This window comes from Limulus polyphemus, unplaced genomic scaffold (genome assembly GCF_000517525.1).
Source record: "Limulus polyphemus unplaced genomic scaffold, Limulus_polyphemus-2.1.2 Scaffold6718, whole genome shotgun sequence".
Taxonomy (NCBI): domain Eukaryota; kingdom Metazoa; phylum Arthropoda; class Merostomata; order Xiphosura; family Limulidae; genus Limulus; species Limulus polyphemus.
Window position 1 is genome coordinate 5,916 of NW_013672328.1, and position 12,642 is coordinate 18,557.

A 12,642-nucleotide genomic window follows, 5' to 3' on the forward strand; every position below is an offset into this window, starting at 1 on the left:
TGACACTTATTTTTAATGAGTATCGAAATGTGTAAGTTATGTTATTGTCAGCCAACATTACAGTCATTTCTCGATGGTTGTGATACATATTTTTAGTGGATTTAACTTTATGAAAGTTAGTTCTGAAGATACCTGTCAGATAATGACCTTACATACATGAAGCCTTTAAATGGTCAGTGACCCAGTGCTTGCCTTTAAGTATTTACTCTGTTAATAAAATATTAAAAGATGAATAATTGATAATGATGTCTTGTAAGACATCTAGAGATTCTAGCATTCTAAGACAGTAATTAGAAAGAAAATCTGTATGGGGGAGGGAGGGAGGCCAAATTGGGAGTGAATTAAGCTTATTAGAAGTGCATAAATTAGGAAAAGTTCAGGGGCCATGCTCCTCCAGAAACGTTTTACAATTAAAGTGGTAACTTGGGCCTATTGTGGTGCAGTGTGAGCTGAGATTTGTTGAAAACCAGGATAAAAATACAAGTGAAGTTAACCTTCAAATAAGCAGTTTATTGACCAACTGACATGATCTTTTATTGACCAACTGACATGATCTTAATTGACCAACTGACATGATCTTTAATTGACCAACTGACATGATCTTTTATTGTCCAACTGGCATGATCTTTAATTGACCAACTGACATGATCTTTTATTGACCAACTGACATGATCTTTAATTGACCAACTGACATGATCTTTAATTGATCAACTGACATGATCTTTAATTGACCAACTGACATGATCTTTTATGACCAACTGGCATGATCTTTAATGACCAACTGACATGATTCTTTTATGACCAACTGACATGATTCTTTAATGACCAACTGACATAATCTTTTATTGACCAACTGACATGATCTTTAATTGATCAACTGACATGATCTTTTATTGACCAACTGACATGATCTTTAATTGACCAACTGACATGATCTTTTATTGACCAACTGACATGATCTTTAATTGATCAACTGACATGATCTTTTATTGACCAACTGACATGATCTTTAATTGACCAACTGACATGATCTTTTATTGACCACTTGACATGATATTTTATTTTTTTACTTTACTTCTTTATTTTTATAACTGTTCCTCCAGATTACTAATCCATTTCATAATGTTTACATGTTTAGAATGACCAAAAATACATTTTAAGGTGGGGAAATAAACTTCTCCAAATTTATAGGAGGATCTGAAATGGGTCATAGCATCCATTTATTGGAGTTGGAAGGGCCTGTCCCTCCAGTTCCAATCCTATGGCTATTTATAGGAGGATCTGAAATGGGTCATAGAATCCATTTATTGGAGTTGGAAGGGCCTGTCCCTCCAGTTCCAAGTCCTATGGCTATTTATAGGAGGATCTGAAATGGGACCTGTCCCTCCAGTTGCAAGTCTTGTGGCTATTTATTGTTTACTAATAATTTAATGGTATTTTCACACTTAGAAAAAAACTAATCTATTTTGTTGTTCAGCCTAAAATGGAGACAATACCTGATGGAGATTGGTACTGCTATGAGTGTTTAAACAAGGTAAGTGCAGATTTTGTCATTCGTTTAAGATATTGCAGTTTAAATATGGTATAAAAAACTGTTAGTTCATGAAGTTTAGATTTATGTTAATTATACATTCTTATTTTTTACAGAAGAAATATGGTTCATATTTAAAAAAGGTGTTTAAAATAAGCCCTCATCAAGTACTAACTTAATACCTTATTGATGTGGCTACTTTTCTCTCATGTTTTAGTCAAATTTAGTTTATGAGACGCTTTTTCTAATTTGGCTGATACTCAACTTTGAAGCATGTTTTGCTTGAAAATATCTGTTTCTAATTAGGTAGTAGTTTAGAAATTAACGAATTACATATGTGTCAAACGGGAAAAATATGAGTGATGTTTTATATTACTAACGTATTTCTGACGTTGCTTTCTAGAAAATGATTTGAAAGTTATTAAGAATTATATAGTTCACTGTTTTCATGTTTTGAATAAAACATTACATATGAGTAAGGTTGAAATTGTTTTAAGTTATTGAATGATCCAATACGAGTTTGTTGGTAATAATCAAATGGATGCCAGTTTTTTATCTTCAACCTAAACAGTCTACTAGGAAGATGAAAGTTGTTTTTTTTACTTCTTAATACGTGAAGGCATGAAACGGACTGTGTACATTTTTATTAACTTTGTGTGAGAGAATGAGGTGAGATGTAACCTAAACTTGTTTCTAGAAATAAAACAGTATTTAATCTGAATAGCCAACCATCTTTTTGTATCTGTCAGGCCACAAGTGATAAAGTCTGTGTGCTGTGTGGTAAGCAAGGGAAGTTAATTGGTTGTGATCTGTGTCCAAAAGTCTTCCATGTGGACTGTGTAGGCCCACCACTATCAAGGTAAAGCTATAATGTTTTAATATTCTCAATCTGGAAACAGTCATTATTATGTTTATTATGATGTAATTAAAAATGGTCTTTTAGCTTTTATATTCTTTTGTTACTAGACCACCAAAAGGGAAGTGGACGTGTGTAAGCTGTAGACCTCAGGTATGATAGATATTTAAATCAGACTAATAAGTTTCCTAATCTTATTTAAAAAGTACAATCAGCTTGTCTACATTTTATTCCACAATCTTTTAAGTGCAATTGAAGAGAATAACCTAACTGGATGTATTTCTTGGATATTCTAATCTACTTTGTGTATTATAAGAAACCTTCTCCTTTCATTTTATAGTGTTACAGGCAAGCATCAGAAAGAAAGTTAAGGTGTTGGACTGTGGCTTGTTTTGTATTTCAAGTCTTGACAGTGATTATTTTCTTTAATATTATTATGTTGTTTTTATGTACGTACTTTACAAGTCTTACACGAAAACCAAGCTTCAATTTTTGTTTCTGTGTTTCACAAAGTTTCTCTTTTCTATGGAAGAGTTTGTGGTCCTGTTGTTGATGTGTAATATTTATCTAATTCATGACAAAAGAAAACTAGCAAACAGAAATCTGCATCAAGGGAGATGGATAAAGAAACAACACCAAATGAAAAATGTGAAAGTGAAAAGAAAGAAAAATCTATTCTGCTTACGAACAAAGAGCTTGCTCTTGTGATGTAAGTAGTTTAATTAAACTTTTATTACTTTCTTTGTGAAGGTAAATAAACTAAGGCCAATAATATAATCAACAAGAGTTTCATTCTTTTGAAGTACTAAGTTATATTATGTAAATTGTTCCAAGGTGTTAATTTTATTCTTAGAGTTGTTCGCGTTATTAGAACATTATATATATATATATATAAGTTGACATTATTCATGTTATTAGAACATTATATATATATATAAGTTGACATTGTTCATGTTATTAGAACATTATATATATATATATGTATAAGTTGACATTATTCATGTTATTATAGAACATTATATATATATGTATAAGTTGACATTGTTCGTGTTATTAGAACATTATATATATATATATGTATAAGTTGACATTATTCATGTTATTAGAACATTATATATATATATATATAAGTTGACATTATTCATGTTATTAGAACATTATATATATATATAAGTTGACATCGTTCATGTTATTAGAACATTATATATATATATATGTATAAGTTGACATTATTCATGCTTCTGATTTTACATATTTTGTTCTTCATCCTGTTCTTTTGCTATCTTCATGCTTCTGATTTTACATATTTTGTCCTTCATCCTGTTCTTTTGCTATCTTCATACTTCTGATTTTACATATTTTGTCCTTCATCCTGTTCTTTTGCTATCTTCATACTTCTGATTTTACATATTTTGTCCTTCATCCTGCTCTTTTGCTATCTTCATGCTTCTGATTTTACATATTTTTACTGTATTGTATTGTTTGCCCTGTTCTTTTGTAGTAAAATTGTTTTTAAAGTTTTATACCCTTGTCTTCAGTTACATTTAATTGTTCAAACCCTGAACTAAACTTTCAGGACTGTTTTGGATGAGCTAGATAAACATGAGGATTCCTGGCCTTTCCTCTTTCCAGTCAACACCAAACACTTCTCAACTTACAAAAGAATCATAAAAAACCCAATGGATTTAAGCACTATTCGGAGCAAGTTAGAAGGGGGAATGTAAGTTTGATTTTTGTTCAATTAGAGAAATTTTCAATCATCTCTATCGTAATGTTTATTTATAATCATAGTACCATTGGAAGTTCTTAAAATGACTAAACAGATATTTTTTATATTATTATGTCAGCTGTAAGTGTGCACATGTTTTTCACTGTCTATTCAGTAACATATGAAAGGCATTTTAACTGTATCTCATGCTTTACAATACACAGGTCTTTAAGTTTATAAAATACCACAACATGTCATCATAAGTTAGTTATAAACGTATTCTTTTTTGCTGATTTTGGTTAATATTTCCAGCTTGACTGTGTATCTATAACACTTCTGTCAATGAGGATTCTATTAAGAAATTGTTTACATGAGGTTCAAACTTTGTACTCACATGTATGTAGATTGAACTTACTTTAGGCCTGTTATAATCAATTTGGGACCTTATAAGTGGTTTTTGTTGTGCCTGGGATTTGGCTGAAGTCCAAGTTTTTTCAGACTGGCCATGAGACAATAATCGCACTCCTATTAATGTAAATTTTTTTACCACTTATTGCACAAATATTTTGGAAATGCATGAAAACAGAAAAGAAATGCAAAAACCCGTAATTTTAGTTGCAACTAATTTATTTAGGTATTATCATTTTAGTTAATGCAGTGGTGTATATTCGTCAATAAAATGATTTTGATTTAAATTTTAAAAGAATAAATTTGATACTCTAAAAAATGTCAGTATTCAAGATAGATTAATTGTAGAACAACGTTTGTAAAGTATGCCTTTCAGAAGGTGTGCAGTATTTATCTGTAAATCTTCTCCAAATTATGTCAAAATAAAGTTTTTCAAAATTATGTTACTTTCTGCGTTATTCTAGATACAAAACGAAAGAGAGCTTTGTGGATGATGTGAGAACAATCTTTGATAACTGTGAAACTTTCAACGAAGACCAATCTCCTGTGGGAAAAGCTGGCCATATTTTGAGGTTATACTTTGAAAGACGATGGGCTGAACTGACTTCAACTTGAATACAGTTATGCTCATACGTTGTTACTGATGATTTAGCTGCTTCCACCAGGTGGAGCTACTTTCTTGTTTGTGAATGTGGAAGTGCCTGAAAGGTTAAAGTGTCGCACGTAGATGAAGTTGCTTTTGTTAGAATTTGTGTTTTTCGTGTGGTGTTTTATGCAAGTTTGGTAAGCAAACAATATTTACTTAGTGTTGTTTTGTGTCAGTGTGTAACACACGCGAGAAATATAACTCAGTGAATCTAATCTTTTGTGTGAAATTCTAGCACCACCTAGTGGTATAGAATCTATTTTATGGCCATTGTTACTGGTGAGTAAAGCCAAAAACACTGCTCAGCAGTGATGATAACACACTCAGTACCTCATGCTTCCCGTTTCTTGTCTTCGGCATCGTGTTGGTAAAGTATTGTCGTCTCTTAAGGTTTCTATGATCCAGGGTATTTAAATATAGAGATACAATTTTCTTAACTTTTTGTTTACAGTATTAAGCTGTGAGTTCTACAACTTTCCCTATTTTTCCAAAACATTCTACGATATTTCATTAGGCCAGATTTCCAGTCCCTTTTCTTACTACGTCGTAGAATATATAGATTTTTTTTATGTATTTTTGTACAAATGTGATTACCCCAACTGTTTGAGAATATGTCTTGACTCGTACAGTTTTAAACATCTGATTGCGTACCTTGTGTCTTTATCACGGACCAAATCAGTAAATACAAGGGCAGATAGTGTATCCCTTGTGAAAATAATTAAATGTAACATTTTCAATACTTTGTATTGTGAAAACTCATTATTTATATAGAACAATGTAGGTGTGTAGTAGTTTTTGTATTTAATACAGTGTCTAGTCTTTTGGTGGTACTTGCTTATATTGATTAACTTATTTATTAGTATTGTATTTCGTGTATAATTCAATCAAGGTGTTCAAAAGTTGAACACTGTTCTCCAATAATGAGTATAGTTATAGTGACTTGCATCAAATTTTAGTTTTTATACTTTATTTCTGTCTATTATTCTATGTAGAAGAACATTTTTTTGAGTGTTTTAACCAAGAAAGTCAAAAACTACCTTTGTCACGTTAGTGAGGAACATTGTATCTGATACCAATTGAGTTAGATACTTGAACAGGGCTGACGGAGTAGAAAATTTTGTTTTAGTACAAAGATTCAGAAACTAGTCATTTCAACTATAACTGTGGTGATACCATAACACTTTGCTTGTGGTTTAACTTGAATTAATCATGAATTGAAACATTTTTCATGTGAAGTGATTAGTTGTGTTAAGTGTGATTAATGAAGCATGGTCAAAACAAGGTTGTGTTATTAAATTATACGGTCTTTATTCATGTGTACGGACTTGCAGTGGTATTTAAGAACTGCTCCAATATTTTTTTGAGGAAATTCAATATTTATTATTTATCTTTAAGTTGACGACCATTAAAAGTTAAGTAATATTTTTTGTCATCAAATATCTTATTATAGCAGATGACAAAACCCGAGTACATTCTCCGAGTTTGTGGATTTTCTGTATTTCCAGTTTAAAACAAATAGTGACTTAAAAGTATTTCATTGGCTGGAGAAGAATCTCCGATTTCACCAAGGAAATTACTGTAGCTTGTTAAGTGAGTCTCCACCAAATTACAGGGATGGGTACGGATAACGGACTTAAAAGTATTTCATTGGCTGGAGAAGAATCTCCGATTTCACCAAGGAAATTACTGTAGCTTGTTAAGTGAGTCTCCACCAAATTACAGGGATGGGTACGGATAACGGACTTAAAAGTATTTCATTGGCTGGAGAATAATCTCCGATTTCACCAAGGAAATTACTGTAGCTTGTTAAGTGAGTCTCCAACAAATTACAGGGATGGGTACGGATAACGGACTTAAAAGTATTTCATTGGCTGGAGAAGAATCTCCGATTTCACCAAGAAAATTACTGTAGCTTGTTACGTGAGTCTCCACCAAATGACGGGGATGGGAACGGATAACGGACTTAAAAGTATTTCATTGGCTGGAGAAGAATCTCCGATTTCACCAAGAAAATTACTGTAGCTTGTTAAGCGAGTCTCCACCAAATTAGAGGGATGGGTACGGATATCGGACTTAAAATAAAAATAGAAATTTATGGAAGTGTTGCAGAAGCATTAACCACATTTTAGATTAATGAACGTTCGGTTTTGTTTATTTACTAAGAAGTATAGAAAATTCTTAATTAATAAAATATTATCAATTTAAGTTTTTCAGAAATCTTTTACTTTATATTTTGGGAATTATGAAAATAGTAACCTAACCTAATGTTTATGAACTATTTAATTGTAATTTTGTGTACTAATTAATTTTATTTCTGAAAACAAATTACAGAAAGTGTTAAAAACTTAACCAAGTTGTTTGGAAACTGACATGTAAAACATAATTAACTGTACAATTATGAATTTATGTTTTGAAACTAAAATGTTGTGTAACAAACTGGAAATAATAACTGAATTTCAGAAACAAAGCTATAAAACCATTTCTTACATTAAAATATTAGGAAACCGTGATTATTTTTCTTCCAACAATGTAAAATATCGTGTAATAACTAGTTAGTTTGAAAATCAGTAACAGTTTTTACAAATTAGTCTAAAGAATAAGTACTGCTACAAGAAACTTTTTCTTTAAAATCAATTTAATTAGGTCCAAAGTAAAACCTGGAGCAGGCATTTCAATTTTACCATATTTAATGACATCCCAGAGTTTAAGTCCCGATTACAATTAAAGAGTTGTAACTTAGGTTTCTTTCTTCAATTGTAGGTTAATAGTCTCTTTTTTCTGGCTATGATATTGATTTACAAAAAATATCATAATTACAGGAGTAAAATAGGTATTATTGGTAGTTTTTACGCAATTTTTTAGAGTTTAAATACAGTTTGGTAAACATTTCTCAGACGAGACATTTTTTTATGTATAGCTATTACTTAACTTTTGGATTTTTATTTTTTGATCAGTGGTATGTTTTCGATTCTTGTTGTATAATAAATCTGATATTATAGTGTCGCCCATGACAAAAAAATCTGAAACTATACATGTTGGTATTATTCTCCCAAAATGTTTTAAAGGTCACTGGTGTTCCAAGAGTTTATTAGACAGTTCAAGTTGATTAAAACTTAAATGGTAAGGCTATTTTTATACAAGGGTATCAGAATTTATTTTCAGGTTATTAAAATTAAAAGTGCACAAGTAAAGTTTTAGTAAACCTAAAGAAACAAAGATTTATACACATACAAAAGTGATTATTATGTATAACCTTTTAAAACCTGCAGGTTATTCTGTAGTTATTATGTTTTAATGGGTGTCTTAGTAAAGTAAGACTAAAATTAAACAACGCAAGAGTGAAAACTTGTTTCTTTTGAAAAAACGTTCACTAAAATGAGAGAGAATCTGGGAATTGTTTAATTTATTTCATTCACTTGAGAAGCTGACAATTAGTTAACACAATGGACGTAAATTTCACAAAGAATTCAAATTTTAAAATGACTTTAGAACAAATCAAGTAATACTACAGTTTTTAATTATAACATTTTGTTCTTTCCTTTGTTAATAAGAAATACCTGTTTTCTAGCGGGATTTTTAAAGCTACTTAATCCAATTACACATGTAATATGAGAAAATTAGGCTAGAAAAAATTAAACTGATTATATTTAAGAGTAAACATTATCAACAATTATTTCAGATTGTTTTATCTTTGCGAATAGTAAAATAAGGAATGTAGATGTATATTTATTTATTTATCAGAAACTTGTATTTTTATGGAATTTTTGTCTTTAAACTGATTTAATTACAAGCTCAAATACAAAAAAGTAATACACTTAGAATGGAAACTTCTTAAAATAAAATCTATTTTAGATTAATATACAACAAAGTTTGTTATACCACTTGTATCGCAACAGTTGTTTAAGAAAACAATAATTACTCTTTACGTAGCAGTATCTTTCTTAATGATCGATCTCTTCATGTATGTTATGGGCTATATCGTATCCTATAGCATGCTTGTTTTATCAACATACAGAAACAATTACTTTTAGTTTAATTTGGAGGTGTAATATATCACTGTTGTTTCTCATCATTTGAGGATTTCTGTGTTAGTAGTACCACTAACTGGCAATAGAGTAAAGGAGATAAAGACAGAATAACGTGTCTTATTTATGGCTTACATCCAACAGCTGCAGCTGGGAGTGAAAGGAAACTATGCAATCAAAAAAATATTAGAATGAAACCAAAAATAAATTATCTCACACACTAGTTATACAAGAAGTTTCAACGGATACCTTATGGTCAAGCCAACTTGACAAGTTCTGGTATTGGCAAAAAGCCTCATTGGCAGCAGCAAAGTGAACTGTAGAGGGTTTTGATTATGGCTCATCGGTCTGGCTTGTTATCGTACAACTTCACCACATATATATATATATTATTATAACTTGTACACATTTCAGCAACTGTTAAAAAACCCAAAATTCTGCATCAGCTCAAATACAGCAACATGACCTTACGTTCATTTTGTTCATGAACTATAAAACTGAATTTACTTTCATTTTGTTCATGAACTATAAAACTGAATTTACTTTCATTTTGTTCATGAACTATAAAACTGAATTTACTTTCATTTTGTTCATGAACTATAAAACTGAATTTACGTTCATTTTGTCCATGAACTATAAAACTGAATTTACTTTCAACTTATTTCAGCACATTTTCTTCAGTATAACTCGGTGATGATTCTCAGGTGAATTAGAAACTAAGTTGAGATGTACTATCTTTGGCCTCCGTAGTAAAGTTTTTAAACTATTGCATTCATATTAAAAGTGTTAAAATATAACATTTGCAATATGATCCCGACTTGTTTCCCAAAAAACCTACTATTGATAAACAAAATGGATAATACAGGCCACTGAGCTTAGGAATTTGGTTTTATTCAATTCATTAAATGTTGTCTATTTCTGTGTGACTTGGATGAAAGTTAGTCATTCTGTAGTTATTTTGCAGTTCAAGAAAATCATAGGAGTGGTGACCTTTTAACTGTGCTTTCTTAAACTTTCTAGGTTCCACATTCTGCTACTGACCACTCAAGTCTCAATCATTGAAATGTTATTGAGATTTCTTTCCCTGTACCTACATTCTCTGCATCTGTCTGGGGAGGTTTGTTACTGATAACCCCTAGGGTAAATGTCCAAGTTGGAGTCCCTGTACCTAAATTCTCTGTTGCATCTGTCTGGGGAGGTTTTTTGCTGATAACCCCTAGGGTAAATGTCCAAGTTGGAGTCCCTCCAGGGACTCCAACTTGGACATTTACCCTAGGGGTTATCAGTAACAAACCTCCCCAGACAGATGCAACAGAGAATGTAGGTACAGTACCAACATTCTCTAATACAAAAGCTTTAATTCTTACGAGTGAAAGAATATAATGTTAAACTTATTATATCAGTTATATCCAGTGTCAATGAGGCCTTTCGCCTAATACCAGGACTCATGAGGGAGGCTGGGATATTACCCACATGGTAGAGTTGGTCGAGGAGACTTATTATATCAGTTTTATCCAGTGTCAATGAGGCCTTTCGCCTAATACCAGGACTCATGAGGGAGGCTGGGATATTACCCACATGGTAGAGTTGGTCGAGGAGACTTATTATATCAGTTATATCCAGTGTCAATGAGGCCTTTCGCCTAATACCAGGACTCATGAGGGAGGCTGGGATATTACCCATGGTAGAGGAGACTTATTATATCATTAATCATTTGAGCAACAACTATTTTGGTGTAAACTATATTAAGTTAGTGAATTGTAATTTTAATCAATTTAAGTCATTCAAAATGACAATTATGTTTATAATTTTTTACTTACCTCAAATTATTTATTTAATACCAAAGATATGTATCAGTTATTTAGTGACTTAAAGTCCTACAGATCAGCCCATGATTCAGTGCAAGTCAATTCTTTTATAGTTGTATGAATACTTTAAAATATATAAATGTGTGTGTTTGTAAGGATAAAACTAGTAAGTTAAAGCTTGAAAATTGTACAGCACAATTAAGATTTTACAAAATAACCAAAAATGCTATGATATATATATATATATCTGTGTGTGTTTATATGTATTATTCAATAAATGTTTTGATATGAAATTCATCATGTCCGTGTTAAATATTTCATGTAAACTCCGTGAGTGAAACTATCCTGTAACTCCTTCAATTTTTAAAAATAAATACCAGCAATGGAGATCAAAACAAGGTACACATCTGTAACACAGTTTGTTACATCTATAAATCACAAAGAAGTTTCAAGGTTTTACATATTTCTATTTACAAGCTGTAATCTGAATAATGAAGATTTGTTCCACTCTACTGGTAGCCCATTTAGTTGATATGTTTCTACTGGTAGCCCATTTAGTTGATATGTTCTAGCTACATGAAGTGTAATTCTTAAGTAACCTTACAAGACTTGAGTATCTTTAATTAAAGACTATTATCTCAGCTATCCTGCACACAGGTACTTTGCTTTCCAAAATATCACCAATTTATCAATTTTGACCATCAGGAACAAATATAGCTATTTCAGTGGCTGGTTCTTGAGAGGCTTGCTGCTGTCGACCTTTGCGTTTAGCTTCCAATAACCGTTTCCTGGCTTCTTCCCTTGCTTGTGTTGCTGTAATAGCTCTTGCTGAGCGTTGTGGACTTGCTGGAGTCGATTTTGATACACCAAGATACACGGGTCGTCTAGAACAAGATTTAGGGGTAGCAACCTAGTGGTTGATAACAAAAAAATATATTTAAAAAAAAAGCATTAACTACAAATCTAATTACTAATCAGTTATGTTTTTCTATTTTATTTCCTCACTACCAATTTTCATGTAATAAAATATTTTTAAGTTGTTACTACTGAAAAAATAATACTTCAACAAAGCAAACTTCTTATGGATGAAAGAGGGATAGCAAAGATATTGCATCAAATCAGTGAGATTATTTGTAAGTAAACTACGTAACAGGAAATAAAGAATTAAAATTATCGCATAATCTGAACACGAGAGTGAGTTAACAAAATTATTTTGTGTAAATGAGATAGTATAAAGTTTTGGTAAGAACCAATTACAGATTTAAAAAACAATTTGGATTTGTGAGAATGGGCCATAATCAGAAAATAATTTGTAGGAATTGTTCCATAAGGAATACAGCCAAACTACCAACTAGTCAGGGAAACATGTGTTTCACTGTTCCATAAGGAACACAGACAAACTACCAACTAGTCTGGGAAACACGTGTATCACTGTTCCATAAGTAACACAGCCAAACTACCAACTAGTCTGGGAAACACCTGTATCACTGTTCCATAAGTATCACAGCCAAACTACCAACTAGTCTGGGAAACACCTGTATCACTGTTCCATAAGTATCACAGCCAAACTACCAACTAGTCTGGGAAACACATGTATCACTGTTCCATAAGGAACACAGCCAAACTACCAACTAGTCTGGGAAACACGTGTATCACTGTT

General features: G+C 31.5%; 2 protein-coding genes and 1 long non-coding RNA gene across 4 annotated transcripts in view; 1 reads left to right on the forward strand and 2 right to left on the reverse strand.

The window, feature by feature from the left end:
• The window catches only part of LOC111089592 (bromodomain adjacent to zinc finger domain protein 2B-like), a gene marked incomplete at its 5' end in the record, with an annotated part of 13,087 nt that extends 5,462 nt beyond the window's left edge, over nucleotides 1-7,625 (forward strand). Inside the window, 6 exons of the mRNA XM_022402395.1 lie at nucleotides 1,478-1,534; nucleotides 2,281-2,390; nucleotides 2,498-2,540; nucleotides 2,972-3,096; nucleotides 3,964-4,107; nucleotides 4,968-7,625. Of these exons, the coding sequence (XP_022258103.1) occupies nucleotides 1,478-1,534; nucleotides 2,281-2,390; nucleotides 2,498-2,540; nucleotides 2,972-3,096; nucleotides 3,964-4,107; nucleotides 4,968-5,118 (630 nt within the window). The remainder of the gene's footprint in view (nucleotides 1-1,477; nucleotides 1,535-2,280; nucleotides 2,391-2,497; nucleotides 2,541-2,971; nucleotides 3,097-3,963; nucleotides 4,108-4,967) is intronic.
• A 461-nt stretch (nucleotides 7,626-8,086) lies between these two features.
• On the reverse strand, nucleotides 8,087-11,172 carry LOC111089594. The gene is made up of 2 exons (XR_002613828.1): nucleotides 10,508-11,172; nucleotides 8,087-10,342 (listed from the first exon to the last, which is right to left on the reverse strand). It is a non-coding gene; the product is annotated as an uncharacterized LOC111089594 (long non-coding RNA).
• Nucleotides 11,173-11,492: 320 nt separating this feature from the next.
• Nucleotides 11,493-12,642, reverse strand: part of LOC106474014 (disks large-associated protein 3-like) — a 6,662-nt gene continuing 5,512 nt past the window's right edge. For both annotated transcript variants that reach the window (XM_022402396.1, XM_013934700.2), the window contains exon 6: nucleotides 11,493-11,892. In XM_022402396.1, the coding sequence (XP_022258104.1) occupies nucleotides 11,671-11,892 (222 nt within the window). In that variant the 3' untranslated portion in view covers nucleotides 11,493-11,670. The remainder of the gene's footprint in view (nucleotides 11,893-12,642) is intronic.